General features: G+C 41.0%; 1 protein-coding gene across 3 annotated transcripts in view; it reads right to left on the reverse strand.

Moving 5' to 3' along the window:
- Positions 1 to 15,387, reverse strand: part of LOC110311870 (leukocyte surface antigen CD47-like) — a 54,716-nt gene extending 39,329 nt beyond the window's left edge. For all 3 annotated transcript variants that reach the window (XM_021185445.2, XM_021185443.2, XM_021185442.2), the window contains exon 1: positions 15,319 to 15,387. In XM_021185445.2, coding sequence (XP_021041104.1) covers positions 15,319 to 15,364 — 46 coding nt within the window. In that variant the 5' untranslated portion in view covers positions 15,365 to 15,387. The remainder of the gene's footprint in view (positions 1 to 15,318) is intronic.
- Positions 15,388 to 16,249: the final 862 nt, after the last annotated feature.

Below are 16,249 nucleotides of genomic sequence, written 5' to 3' on the forward strand. Positions count from 1 at the left end.
AAAAATTTTTTTTAGTTTATTTTCTTCAATTAAGGAAAGAAATAAAAAGTGTGGCATATGTCTATTTTACAGTTGCATGAGTCATTTAAAAATCTCACATATGTGTCTTATTTTATCTTGACTTTTCTGTAATTCTCAAATAAATTCCTTGTCTTCTCTACTCTACCATACTCCAGTTCTCAAACTATTCCTTAGCTTCCACTAAATGTCAGTGTTCCTAAGGTGGTCATAGTTGGCAACTTTTCTCATTTTCGTCTTCACTGATGTATCTTTAACACTTTTTTCTTACTGACCTAGTCCCCACCTCTCTTCTAATTGCAAGCCCTAGTCAATGTTTTGAAATAATTATTTTTAAATCAAAATGTTTAAAAAACAAAACCCTGTCTCGAAAAACCTAAAAAAAAAAAAAAATCAAAACACACTGTAACTCTCTCAACTGTTTGCAATTGCCTGCTACCCAAGCAGACCTGGACCCAGCAATCAATGAAGATTCCCCCCGTCTCTTTTTAGTCCTGGAGAATTTCTTATAGGCTCTCCCTATCTAATAGCTCCTAAATATAATGCATATTTATTGAAGGAATTACATTTATATCTTTGAACTGTTCCCATATGTCTGACCTGGATCCCTGTCTTTATCGATATTTCTTCATGTCAACCTTGGTACATTTTTATAGTCCTCAAAAATAATTGCCTAAATGCAATTCATTGCAACTCATTGCCCAATATCATCCTCCCCTTCATAACACCGGCATCTTTTCTCAGACCACATTACATCTTAACATGGAACCCAATCAGGACCCTCCAAGATGCATTTCCTCCAAATATCTTGTGTCTACTCTCTCATTTCAGAACTAAACTGCCCAGGATCAACCTTCCTGCAATCCCATGAATAAGCAAATGCACTTCTCTGCCATGCCTTACCCATGTTCTACAGCTCATCTAGGGTTATAATTTTGCCTGGTGTAGAATACGTGCTGTGATTAATATCACATACACTTTGAAGACATATGCTACATTGTAGTAGAACCTTAGGCAAGATACTTGAACTGAGTCAGTGTCCTCACGTACAAAGCTTGAGATTTTGTGAAGATTTAATGAGAAGGTAAACACAACACTCTGACCTTTTGAATTCTTAGCAACTACTCAATAAAGATGCAGATATAGTGTGCCTACTTCCATTCTTCTTGCTATAGCATCACGGAGTGGATAACTTTTGCCCCTCTGAACACCATCCCTGCTGTTTCTTACTGCCTCTTGCTCAGTGTTCAACTACTATCACTTTATCTACTACCAAATCTTAGACACATTGATTTGCTAAACCTTGCAGTAGTCTCAGAAGCTGGAATGACTTCTGCATTGGAATCTAAAGGAACATACTAAGCATACAGAAGAAAGTATACCACACATACCTTAGGAATGTGAGACATTAGAGCAAAATTAAAAAAAATTCAAGCAAAGTGGAAAAGTCTTCACTTTTCTTTCTTCATGGGAAGCCCCCAATGCTCCTCTCTACCTGTTTACAGAAGTGTGGCACTACTTACTCTAATGAGAAATCAGCTGCTTGTGTGGATAGAAACATTTCTCGAAAGTCTGCATAAGTGAATGATCTACTTATAGGGAGCTATTAAAACTGGATTTGAAGGATGCTCGCTCAGGAGTGTTGTGGTAAAGAAAGTGCTCTCTGGGACGTTTCAGTGATGTGTGTAAAGGGACATGTATGTTAAGAAATCAAACAAACAAAAGCATGAAATTTTTTTCAGGGGTGGAATCTAAGAATTGAGATTGGAAAAATGAACTTTTAAAAATCTGGAAAGGAAGTTCTTGCTAACCGAATCCAAGAACACATCAAAACAATCATCCATCCTGACCAAGTAGGTTTCATCCCAGGGATGCAGGGATGGTTCAATATACGGAAATCCATCAACGTAATCCAGTATATAAACAAACTCAAAGACAAAAACCACATGGTCATCTCGTTAGATGCGGAAAAAGCATTTGACAAGATCCAACACCCATTCATGATAAAAGTCTTGGAAAGATCAGGAATTCAAGGCCCATACCTAAACATGATAAAAGCAATCTACAGCAAACCAGTAGCCAACATCAAAGTAAATGGTGAGAAGCTTGAAGCAATTCCTCTAAAATCAGGGACTAGACAAGGCTGTCCACTCTCTCCCTACCTATTCAACATTGTACTTGAAGTCCTAGCCAGAGCAATTCGACAACAAAAGGAGATCAAAGGGATACAAATTGGAAAAGATGAAGTCAAAATATCACTTTTTGCAGATGATATGATAGTATATCTAAGTGACCCTAAAAATTCCACCAGAGAACTCCTAAGCCTGATAAACAGCTTCGGTGAAGTAGCTGGATATAAAATTAACTCAAACAAATCAATGGCCTTTCTCTACACAAAGAATAAACAGGCTGAGAAAGAAATTAGGGAAACAACACCCTTCTCAATAGTCACAAATAATATAAAATATCTTGGCGTGACTCTAACTAAGGAAGTGAAAGATCTGTATAATAAAAACTTCAAGTCTCTGAAGAAAGAAATTATAGAAGATCTCAGAAGATGGAAAGATCTCCCATGCTCATGGATTGGCAGGATCAACATTGTAAAAATGGCTATCTTGCCAAAAGCAATCTACAGATTCAATGCAATCCCCATCAAAATTCCAAATCAATTCTTCAACGAATTAGAAAGTGCAATCTGCAAATTCATCTGGAATAACAAAAAACCTAGGATAGCAAAACTCTTCTCAAGGATAAAAGAACCTCTGGTGGAATCACCATGCCAGACTTAAGCTTTACTACAGAGCAATTGTGATAAAAACTGCATGGTACTGGTATAGTGACAGACAAATAGACCAATGGAATAGAATTGAAGACCCAGAAATGAACCCACACACCTACGGTCACTTGATCTTCGACAAGGGAGCTAAAAACACCCAGTGGAAGAAAGACAGCATTTCAACAAATGGTGCTGGCACAACTGGTTGTTAACATGTAGAAGAATAAGAATCGATCCATTCCTATCTCCTTGTACTAAGGTCAAGTCTAAGTGGATCAAGGAACTTCACATAAAACCAGAGACACTGAAACTTATAGAGGAGAAAGTGGGGAAAAGCCTTGAAGATATGGGCACAGGGGAAAAATTCTTGAATAGAACAGTAATGGCTTGTGCTGTAAGATTGAGAATTGACAAGTGGGACCTCATGAAACTGCACAGCTTCTGCAAGGCTAAAGACACCATCAATAAGACAAAAAAAAAAAAACAAAAAAAAACACCAACAGATTGGGAAAGGATCTTCACCTATCCTAAATCAGATAAGGGACTAATATCCAATATATATAAAGAACTCAAGAAGGTGGACTCCAGAAAGTCAAATAACCCCATTAAAAAATGGGGCTCAGAACTGAACAAAGAATTCTCACCTGAGGAATACCGAATGGCAGAGAAGCACCTGAAAAAATGTTCAACATCCTTAATCATCAGGGAAATGCAAATCAAAACAACCCTGAGATTCCACCTCACACCAGTCAGAATGGCTAAGATCAAAAATTCAGGTGACAGCAGATGCTGGCGAGGATGTGGAGAAAGAGGAACACTCCTCCATTGTTGGTGGGATTGCAAGCTTGTACAACCACTCTGGAAATCAGTCTGGCGGTTCCTCAGAAAATTGGACATAGTACTACCGGAGGATCCAGCAATACCTCTCCTGGGCATATATCCAGAAGATGTCCCAACCGGTAAAAAGGACACATGCTCCACTATGTTCATAGCAGCCCTATTTATAATAGCCAGAAGCTGGAAAGAACCCAGATGTCCCTCAACAGAGGAATGGATACAGAAATTATGGTACATTTACACAATGGAGTACTACTCAGCTATTAAAAAGAATGAATTTATGAAATTCCTAGCCAAATGGATGGACCTGGAGGGCATCATCTTGAGTGAAGTAACACAATCACAAAAGAACTCACACAATATGTATTCACTGATAAGTGGATATTAGCCCAAAACTTAGGATACCCAAGATATAAGATACAATTTGCTAAACGCATGAAACTCAAGAAGAATGAAGACCAAAGTGTGGACACTGTGCCCCTTCTTAGAATTGGGAACAAAACACCCAGGGAAGGAGTTACAGAGACAAAGTTCGTAGCTGTGATGAAAGGATGGACCATTTAGAGACTGCCATATCCAGGGATCCATCCCATAAGCAGCTTCTAAACGCTGACACCACTGCATACACTAGCAAGATTTTGCTGAAAGGACCCAAATATAGCTGTCTCTTGTGAGACGATGCCGGGGCCTAGCAAACACAGGAGTGGATGTTCACAGTCAGCTATTGGATGTATCACAGGGCTCCCTATGGAGAAGCTAAAGAAAGTACCCAAGGAGCTAAAGGGATCTGCAACCCTATTGTTGGAACAACATGATGTACTAACCAGAACCCCGGAGCTCTTGTCTCTAGCTGCATATGTATCGAAAGATGGCCTATTCGGCCATCACTGGAAAGAGAGGCCCATTGGACTTGCAAACTTTATATGCCCCAATATAGGGGAATGCCAGGGCCAAAAGAATGGGAATGGGTGGGTAGGGAAGTGGGGGGCGCTATGGGGGACTTTTGGGATAGCATTGGAAATGTAACTGAGGAAAATATGTAATAAAAATATTAAAAATTAAAAAAAAATCTGGAAAGGATTCTTTGAATTTCAAATTTAGCAGTTTAAACTTGACAACACAAGGTTCAACTCAAACTTTTTTAAAGTTAATTTTATTCGTAATTCATTTTTTATACTCCATATTCCATTCCCTGCCCCTTTCCATCCACCTTCCAACTGATCCACATCCCACACCTCCTCCCCACCCCACCCCATCTCCATGGGGATGCCCACACCCCCCACCCCACCTGACCTCTAAACTCCCTGGGTCCTCCACAGTCTCTTGAGGGTTAGGTGCTTCATCTCTGAATGAACACAGACCTGGCAGTCCTCTACTGCATGTGTGTTAGGGGCCTCATATCAGCTGGTGTATGCTGTCTGTTTGGTGGTCCAGTGTTTGAAAGATCTCAGGGGTTCAGATTAGTTAAGACTGCCGGTCTTCCTACAGAATCATCCTTCTCCTCAGCTTCTTTCAGCCTTCCCTAATTCAACAAAAGGGGTCAGCTGTTTCTGTCCATTGGTTGGGTGCAAATACTTGCTTCTAACTCTTTCAGCTGCTTGTTGGGTCTTTCAGAGGGCAGTCATGATTAGATCCCTTTTTGTGAGGACTCCATAGCCTCAGTTATAGTGTCAGGCCTTGAGACCTCTCCTTGAGCTGGATCCCACTGTAGGCCTGTCTATGGACCTTCTTTTCCTCAGGATCCTCTCCATTTCCATCCCTTTAATTCTTTCATACAGGAAAAATTATGGGTCAGAGGTGTGACTGTGGGATGGCAACTGTCTTAGTCCGGGTTTCTATTCCTGCACAAATATCATGACCAAGAAACACTTGGAGAGGAAAGGGTTTATTCAGCTTACACTTTCCACATTGCTATTGATCACCAAAGGAAGTCAGGACTAGAACTCAAACAGGTCAGGAAGCAGGAGCTGATGCAGAGGCCATAGAGGGATGTTCTTTACTGGCTTGCTTCCCCTGGCTTGCTCAGCCTGCTCTCTTATAGAACCCAAGACTGCCAACCCAGAGATGGTCCCACCCACAAGGGGCCTTTCCCCCTTGATCACTAATTGAGAAAATACCCCACAGCTGGATCTCATGGAGGCACTTACCCAATTGAAGCTCCTTTCTCTGTGATAACCCCAGCCTGTGTCAAGTTGATACATAAAACCAGCCAGTACAGCAACCCTATCCCTTACTTGATGTCCTGTCTCCCTGCTGGAGGTGGGATCTATAAGTTCCCTCTACCTACTGTTGGGCACTTCATCAAAGGTCCCTCCCTATGAGTCCTGAGAGTCTCTTACCTCTCAGGTCTCTGGTACATTCTGGGGGTCCCCCCATCTTCCTATTTCCTAAGGTTGTCTGTTTACATTCTTTCTTCTGGCCCTCAGGGCTTCAGTCCTTTTTCATCACCCAATACTGAATGAGGTTCTCCTCTACCCCCACTGCACCCCCACCTCATCCACATTCCTTCCAAGTCCCTCCCTCCTCACTTATGATTGCTTTCTTCTCTCTCCCAATTGGGACTGAGGCATCCTGACTTGGGCACTTCAGCTTGTTGAGCCTTTTGAATTCCATGGACTGTTTCTTGGCTATTCTGTATGTTTTTTTTCTTTTTCTTTGGCTAATATACACTTATTAGTGAGTACATGTCATGCATGTCCTTTTGAGTCTGAGTTACCTCACTCAGAATATTTTCAAGTTCCATCCATTTGCCTGCAAAAGTCAGGATGTCCTCTTTCTTAATAGCTGAGTAGTATTCCATTGTATAGATGAACCACATTTTCTGAATCCATTCTTCCATCATTGGACCATCTAAGTTGTTTCCAGCTTCTGGCTATCACAAATAAGGCCACTATGAACATAGTGGAACATGTGCCCTTATGGCATGGTGGGGCATATTTTGGATATATTCCCAAGAGTGGTATAGCTTGTTCTTCAGATAGACCTATTTCCAAGTTTCTAGGAACCACCAAATTGATTCCAGAGTGGTTGTACCAGTTTGCAATCCCACCAGCAATGGAATAGTGTTCCTCTTTCTCCACATCCTCTCCAACATGTGTTGTCACATGAGGTTTTGATCTTAGCCATTCTGACTGGTGTAAGGTGGAATCTCAGGGTCATTTTGATTTGCATTTCTCTGATCACTAAGGACTTTGAACATTTCTTTATTTTCATCTTCAAAAGATAACCCTTAACAACAGTATGAAAGGGTGACAGAGGGCAGGAAGGAAGCAAAGGGAAAGAAGGCATCAAGAACGTAGTGCCACAGTCTGGGTAAATGACCACTAAGGAGAATACCTAAAACCTAAGAAAATGGCATTTAAAAGTGTAAAAACAGTAAAATCAACAGAAGTTGCATGAGAGTTAAGGGAGAGATACAAAAAGAAAAAAATGAAAATTGGCAACTAAAAAAGTCATAGACCTAACTGATGGTAGATTAATTATATGGAAAGGAGACTGAAGATTCAGGGAAGTTATCCTTTCAATATTTCAGCCTGATCATTAAAAACTCCTGTAGTACAATGAAGTGGCCATGTCCAGTAGATCCTTAGATATATGACTTTGGATCTCAGAGGAAAGGTCAGAGCTATAAAGACTCTGTAATCAGCAGGGACATCGCTGGTAGTTGAAACCGTCAGTATAAAAGAAGATGGACCGCAGGGTCTTTGTAAGGCAAACAGCAGAAAACAAAAGCTTGGGAGCGTCGATGTTCATGGAAATAATTCTCAAAGTGTAAGTCGGGGAAGAAAACGAAACAAACAAAACAAACTGCCAAGGTGATATGACCGACTCCAAGGCAGGGTCTTCATATGGACAAAGTAGATATAAACAGTGTTAATGGTGAAAACCAGCCTCAGGATTGAAAATTAGCTCTGTTATCAGTAGCAATGTTGATAAACAAATGGTACCACATGGAACTTGCACTGAGGTGATAAAAAAGAAAGCAGCAGTGATTCTCATTCTGTAAACCTGGAACAGGGCTCAGTAAAGTAAAATGCTTGCTACTCAAGCTCGGGACCGAGTTTGATCTGCCAGAGCTCTTGTAAAAGGCAGGCATGGTACCATGTGTTTAATATCTCAGGGCTGGGGATGCAGAGGCAGGGTGATTCCTGGGGCTCCCTGGACAGCCAGCATAAGTTCCAGACCAATAAAGAGACTGTTCAAACCAAACCAAACCAAACCAAACCAAACCAAACCAAACCAAATCAAACCAAACCAACCAACAAACAACGATGATAAGAATAAATGTTAAAAGATGGCCAAGGTGAGCTTAACCTCTGACCTCTACACATATCCAGAAGCAAATACACACCAAAACATAAATGAAACTAGCACAGCAAAAAACCCCAACAAGTAAGTGCAGAAGTTTGGACAAGACAGGATTTTTTTTGGATCTTCTTGGGCTTCTGTTTTCTTTTTTTGTTATGAGATGAAACTTGATCATGGAAGCTTAGGGGAAGGAGTGAATGGCAAGGGCAGGATCTCGGATACAAGGCTGAGGACCAAGGGGGAAGGAGAAGGTCTCAGAGTGGTGGATATGAAAGAGGAGAAGACAGGGTGTCTTTCCCTTGAACCATGAACCGGGGTTCTTCTGAAGCAGGGAAGTGAGAAGTAGGTTAGGATGTTACTGTTTATAGTATCAGCAGGACATCTGGGAATATAATCTCTTCAGTACTATTTTTGCAGCAGAATTTTAATACAACCCTGTAAAATAGGCCATGTAACAAGACCCTGGAAAAAGCAATTTAATGGAGGAAATGTTTGTTTTGGCTTCTAGTCCCAGAGGGCTCCAGTCCTTCATGGGAGGGAAAGCATGGCCCTGAAGCCAGCCAGTGCCATTGCATTGGCAATCCAGAAGCAGGAAGCAAACAGATGTCGAGGCAGGCCATAATAACTCAAGTCCTTGCCTTGTGTTTGCTTCCTTCAGTGATGGTTCTAGAGGTTCCATGGGCTTCCTAAGCAATTCCACCAGCTGGGACAAAGCATTCAACACCTAAGACTGTGGGGGGACAGTACCCATTTACACAACACACTAACTCTCTGAAAGCAACCAGATCATCAAGGCAGTTAAAAGTGCAGCACTGACAATATTTAAAGCTGCACTTCCTAGTTAACGACTCCAGTACAGAAACTGCTGTTCTTTTAAACAAAGTTTAATTGGACATACAAGGAAAGAGCATGGCCATTTGTTCTGTATTTTGTAAACCATTCCAGTAGGCTTCGGTCTGCCTTTAATTGGCTAAAATGGGTATTAGCAGTTACTTCCTTTATAACAGGGGTCATGGGAACTGGAAAGGTTACCAAACATGGCTCCTGATTACCAGTTTCATTATATGTGAAGCTGAGAGCAAGATCAAACAGATTTCGACACAAATGAGTGCTCAAACCTATGGCGTTCTAATTCTGTCTAGATTAGAAATTCTGTCTCTCTGATCCCTCAGATTACAGTTGCTTGTGTTCTGAGACTATTATCACGTCTTTCTATATGTCCCCTTGAAGCCATGTACTATATATGCACAGAAAACACCTTTCATTTTGACAAACATTTTTTTCTCATTTTACATTCAATACCCAACATAGCCCATGCCAAATGCTTATGCTGTTTGTAACTTCAGGTTAATAATAAGTACAATAAGGCACTATAAATTCTTAACTATGTGCCTCAAAAGAATCCAGTCTTGCTAAAGCTTTAAGAAAATGAGTGTCAGTTAAGTGTGATCTTAGCTATAACTGGTGAAGGCATTCCAGAATTTATATCCCTCAAAGTTACATCATAACAGTTTTCTTTAATCTAGTTAAGACAAGATGCTTATCTTAAAATCAGTACATGGTTTATAATTTTTATACACAATGGTCTGCCTTTGTGACAGTCTTTTTCATGTTTAAGTCTAGTTCAGTATGGGTATGATATCTAGTATAAAGGAGTTAGTTTAGCTGTAATGATAGCAATGGCTACCATAGCCACTCTGAGGACGCTAACAGTTAATGAATGCTATGCAAAAGCTTAGCACTTAAATACTAGAGATCTTGATTGCTAGATTGCAACATTCCAGGATATAATGAAGGAAAGGAAGCAGTCATCAGGCACACAAGGGCAGCATGAAAACAGTGTGCAGTCATCGGTTATTATAGAGGGTGTGCCAAAATCCCACCAAGTTAGGACTGTTCTAGCAGGGAACTCTTAAAGAGGAGTAAATAAAGACTAGTGTTGTAATTCATGACTCACCTGCACAGGCTAGAGTGGCCTTTGCTAAGTTCACGGAACAGAGGAAAGATAGAGATTTCATTGGGACAAGAAAATTTGTATGAGGTAATCTCTGAGAAAAATCGGTGCCACTCATGATATTGCACGAGTGCTGACAAGCACTGATCAGTGAGTGGCCACAGTCATTGCATCAAAGCAGCATTAAAATCATAGTTGGCCATACCTATCAGCTGGTAGGGGACATTAGGCTTAAAGTTATAGAAAGCCGTTTCATTGCACTGACCTGGGGAAAAAAAACACTTACTGGAAAAAGGGCTGGTGAGTGTTCCCCCACTATTGTCATTTGGATGCATTTGGGTGGGGTGGGATTGCAACAACTTCATTTAGCATAATGATTTTCACATTTTTTCCACTTAGGTCAAGATTTTTGTTGCCAAAGCATTGCTGACTAACGGGTTTGTGTTTGCATTTTCATTATCCCTTAGTGTCAAACTGAATCTGTCTTGTTTGTCCTGGCTCACATTATAGGAAAATGATGAATGCCATTATTATGACCAAGGCCACATTTGAGCAATGAAGAGACAGAAGGAAAAGCACTCTCAGGGCAGGTCTGTGGTACAGTCAATGCAGGATTTTTATTTTGTTACTCCAACAGGCAGCCCCCACTCAACAGCATTGAGCTAATACTCTTTTAAATTGCTCTACCAGAGCCTGACCAATACAGATGCAGATGTTTGCAGCCAATCATCGGACTGAGTGCAGGAACCCCAATGGAGGAGTCAGGGGAAGGACTGAAGGAGCAAAAGGGGTTTGCAACCCCATAGGAAGAACAACGACATCAACCAACCAGACTCTCCCCACCCCCAGAGTCAAGTAGGCAATGGCCCAAGCTTCTGACCTTCAGGCTAAACTCCTCCCCTGTTACATAGCAACAGTAAAAAACGACCATAAAAAGGGCTGCTCAGCCCCTGCTTGCTCTCTTGTCTCCCTCTTACCCCTCACTCTCACCCCCTCTCTCTTCTCTCTTTGACTTATCTCCTCTCTTCTCATCTCCTCTCTCCTCTCTCTTACTCTCTTTCTCTCTAGCCTTCAGCCCCTCTCTCTACTTTCTCTCTTTTCCCCTGTCTTTCTATAATAAAGCTCTAAAACCATAGACAGTCTCTGCTCATCAAGGCTGTGCTCACTCTCATCAGTGTTGGGAACCCCTTCCCTCATCCCTCTCTCCCATGACGCCAGTGGCTTTAGCAAAGTAGCTCTGGGACTCCCAGGTAGGGCTGCCCCTAGTCACCCCCATGAAGAGTGGATCAGAGGCTTGAATGCTCACCCGGGGATGAACGGAAGGTAGATAACAGCCCTCCCACTCATGACAGACCAAAGAATAGATAAAACTCTTGCAGGGTGTGGATATCCCCTGTCCCCCTCTTCCCCAGGGCCCCCTTTTTAGTTCCCAACAATTTTCATTTTCAGTTCATTTCGGTTCTTTTCTTATAAGATATTTTTTTTTCTTGTGCAGCTAATGAAATTAAAAGTCACACAAATGTTTCTTTGGTTAGCTAATAAGCACTTTAGAGCTCTTAGGCTATTTGAATCTATCACTACCAAGAAGATCTAGAGAAGTTTGTTGGACTATCGAGGGCTAAGCTATTGAGTCATTTATGTGTTAAATAGCTAGGGATGCACTCCTATTATGTTAAGTTGATAACCACAACTCAAGAACAACAAATCTGACAACTGACATCTGTACTGTTGAATTTATATCTCTGGCTCCAATCTCTTTGGATATGATAATGCCATGTAAAAGGAGGACCCAGTGTTCTGATTGGATCCCAAAATATCACAGACTGCATTGGGTCCTCCTTTTTCTCTAACTGAGGCATTGTGTTTCTCTGTGTGTGAAAGACTGGATACACTCCTCAAAATAGAAACATTCTATTGGAATGTGGCTGATCTCATATACGCTACTTTGCATATTTGTAGTTACCTGTAGTGAGATATGACTAGTAACACTGCAATGTTTTATTACAAGTCTCTTTACTAAATTCCTAGAGGTCAGCACCAATTTATGGACCAGGGATATAAGTTTGTGTGCTGTCAAATCCTACACAAAACTTTTATTCTAACTGTAGTTTTTGGCTAGTTTTTTTTTTTTTTTTTTGTAGACTTTAATCATGGTGAAGTGAAGACTGGATCTCAATATTTAATATTATACAAAAGTCCATCATTTGCAATTACAAGTAGATCAGTTATTACTTTAGTAATATTAATTATTGCTTTACAATATTTTTTTTTTTTTTGGTTTTTCGAGTCAGGGTTTCTCTGTAGCCCAGCTGTCCTGGAACTCACTTTGTAGACCAGGCTGGCCTCGAACTCAGAAATCCGCCTGCCTCTGCCTCCCAAGTGCTGGGATTAAAGGCGTGCGCCACCACTGCCCGGCTGAAATAATTAATTAGAATAATATTGATCACTACTTTAGAAATATTAATCAAAGTAATAAATGATTCACTTATAAGGTTGTACAGCTGTTAATTTTATAAGGTAACATAGATTATTTGGTAAACTGTGGGTTTCTTTGCATCTTTAATAAATCTGAGGTTTTGGTGAAAAACCCAGATCTAGATCTTAACAAGGTTCCTCCCTTTGGTGATAGATAGAAAATTGTAAATGGAAAGAATTATCTTTCCTAAAAAACCAGAGACAGATAAGAGAGCAACTGATCATGGGCTACTCATATCCAAACAGTGTCTGCAAAACATCCTCTACACCTAAGGCTCAGGGAACATTCCAGAAGATGGTGGAGATGGGGATGGTATGAGTCAGTGGAATAGCACATCTGCTGCAAATGGCATCTTTTAAACACGGTAGGGAGTGGCACCCATGAGATCTCAAGAACACAGTCACTTACACAGGAACTGCACCATGACATCACAATTCACTATTCCAAGGTGGATGGGTGAAATCTCTGAAGGCCTCAACTCTATTTGAAGAGATGTAGGCATTAATAGCTGCTAAGAGAGGAAGAATCATTCATTTACAGGAACAAGTCTCCTGCTAGACTAGCCAGTCTCCCATGCTCAGCCCTAACAAGCCATATGATATATACATATGAGAAACACTAAACAGACTGTGTGTGTTTGTGTGTGTGTGTGTGTGTGTGTGTGTGTGTGTGTGTGTGTGTGTGTGTGTAAAACAATAATAAGGAAGAGGTCATAAATTTGAAGAAATCAGACACAGAAGGAGTTGGAACAAGGAGAAGGTGAGGTAAAAATGTGTGAAACAGGTTTTATGAAACCTAGGGCAAATGTGAATTGAATTTACCTAGATGTGACACAGACATTATGAAGCTCATTTACATTTACATAACTTTAAATTTTTAAGTTACATTAAAAGTTTACTAGAAATGCTTATCCTATTTACATATATCTATCATACTTATTTTTTTCAAAATTATCCCAAGATTGTCATTTGTATGAACTTATTACCAGACAAAGATGGCCTTTTATCTTTGCCTTCAAAATACTTAAAAGACAAGCAAGTGTGTTTGGAGCAGAAGAGGTGCAGACACTGCAAGGAAACTCACAATCTTGTATTTTTCAACATCCAACAGAGATAACTAAACATACCTGAGTTACCCTTAATGCTAACAATATAGATTATATGCTCGCTTTAAATGGAGTAAAAATATATCAACAATCTTTAAACCCATAGTCTCATGCATTTGAAAAACAACTGAATTTGGATGAACTATTAGACTCCTCAATCAGATGCTTAATTTAAGTGACTAATTTTTTTTTTCTTTAGGTCCTTAAAGCTCTTGCTCTTTCACATGTTTTGGTAAAAACAAAAACAAAAACAAAACAAAACAAAAAATCATACAACTCGCAGAGAACATGTAGACGTCCAAATGAATAGCAAAAATGTTTGCACTTTAAAAATGCAGTCTGAAAAAAGATGCAGTCTGGAGTAAAACCTAACAGTATAAAACCTTAAAGGGAGTAATGCACATAACCACTGGATAAGAACTGCTGTAGGAGCCTGGCCCACAAGCTGAAGGCATCTTTGTGTGCACAGCCAGGCCATGGTTTTAGAGCAAGGATAAATGCTGTGTGTGTGCTTGCATGTGTGTTGAGGTCACAAGATGTTCTGTAGGTTATTTTTAGTCTTAAACCATCACTACAATGATAAAACTGATGGAATGAAACTAGCCTGGCTGAAATGAAGGTATTTTAAGAGATGATTGTTTTTGGTTTTGGTTTTCTTTGTGTAGCCCTGGCTCTCCTGGAACTAGCTATGTTCACCAGGCTGTGCTGGAACTCACAGAGATCCATCTACCTCTGCCTACTGAGTGCTGGGATTAAAGGCATGTCCCACCACTGCCAGCTCAGAGGTTAAGAGCACTTGTTCTTACAGAAGTCCCAGTTTCACATAGCAATGATGTGTGGGAAACAACCTTCTCTATCAATAGGTATAGATCCAATGGTCTCTCTTTGGCCTCTTCAGGCATCAGATGTACACAAAGTATGCACACATACACATAGGTAAGAACTTACCCTCATGAAATAATCAAATATTTAAAAAAGAGAGAGATGGTTTTACCCACCAGTTGGCTATCAGAGTATCAAAACAATGGGTCCTATGAAACCGAATTTTACCAAAAAATCTCGTGCTGGGAGAAGGAAAAAGGCTGAAGTGTGGGGCCACCTTGTTGGAGAAGCTCTCCCAGAGCTGACAGTGAGAGGTGATGGACTGACTTTGACAGAGACTGCTTTGGTTATACACACTTCTTGCTCTTTACTTAAACCTAAACCTCCTGTCAAGGCCCTAAAGACAGGTTTGGGACAAAGGATTACTGGTAGTAAAGATTTGTTCCTTTTCCTGATGTGGCCACATGGGATAAATCATCTCTGCTTTTCACTACTAATCCCTTATTAGTTTAGGTGGCTTCCAAAGCTCTGATAAGCCTACTTTTTAGAGATGCCATGGCCCAAGGTCTGATTCTAAAACTTACAGATGAGTATGTAATGATGCTTACAAGATAATAGCAAAGTTCGTTTGTGATGGACTTCACTAAAACCTCCATTCACTCCACAACACGAAGCCAGAGTCCTCCCTTTCTTGTCCTTGGACCCATAAAACCAAGTGACTGTACTGAGGGTAGTGTGTGTGTGAGTTGGGCATGGGGGTCGGGTAAGTTGCTCCTTGAGCTTTTGCGTTCTGAATCATACCCCACACGCCTCGATATTCAGGTTTACAGAATGGCAGTTTTTACTGGACTGTGCGAAGAGGGTAAGGCTCTCCACCCCTTCTCTCATCTTTGTGAGGGGAGGAGGCAGAGGGCACCCAATCCCCATAGAGCCCTCTCAGGTCTACACTCTGGGCAGATGCCTTCTGGGACTGGCAGGGCACAGCCCACAGGCCTCAGGACTGTGAGACTGGAGTCACTTACCACAGTGAAAAGAACCCAAAAGGAGCACTGCCACCAAGGGCCACATATGGAGGTAGTTATTACCCCGAACTGCTGCTGCGAGCACGCGCTCTCTGTCCATCTCAACTGTTAGCACCTCGAGGCTTCTTTTCCAGTATCTGTGAGGACTCCAGTACATTCTCTTTCTTCCTTCTTAGCTGGTTAATAATGTCATCCTCTGAGCAGGGTAATGAAAGCAAGTAGCCCCTTGCATGACGAACGTCTTAAAATGACAAATGCGTAGAGAAAAAAACGGTCACCATTGCAGACAGATTCAGGAGCCCCTACCAGAAGCGTTTCAGGAGCCTTGGTGCAGACTTCTGTGCTGTGCTTGAAAAGTAGGTTGAAAATGTGGGTCCAAGCCACAATGTGAGTAACCAGAGTCAAACCCTTCATCCTGGACCATGTCTTTCTACAGCTTTTATCTTTTGTAGTAAGAAGTGAACTGGCCAAAAAGCCAGACCGTAGAAGAGTCTCAGGAGTGCACATCCAGTTACCATTAAGCATGAAACGCGCATTGGTTTTCTTTTATCTGCTGCAAAAGATCCATTCTTGCAGTGCCATCCCATACCAGTTCTCTCAGACATGTCCTCCCAAATGCCCATGGCAGTAATACCATTCGGAAACAAAATCACCATTTTCTGGCATACTGTCTCAGTGTGTTGTATATTTATAACTGTATTTGATTTTAAAATCACATTAATCTTTTCCCTGAGCATTATCATTTTGTAAAAATCAGATGGGGCACTACATCCCTTCTTCAGGATCTTTCACAGAACTGGGCAAACAGAAGGTGTGGCAGATAAATTCTGTTGCTTCGATAAAACACCCCCACAAAGCATCTTAAAGAAGTGTTTATTTTATCTCACGGTCCAGGGCACACTTTATGATGGTAAGGGAGCCATAGCAACAG

This window comes from Mus caroli, unplaced genomic scaffold (genome assembly GCF_978045245.1).
Source record: "Mus caroli unplaced genomic scaffold, Mus_caroli_1 scaffold_17, whole genome shotgun sequence".
NCBI lineage: Eukaryota > Metazoa > Chordata > Mammalia > Rodentia > Muridae > Mus > Mus caroli.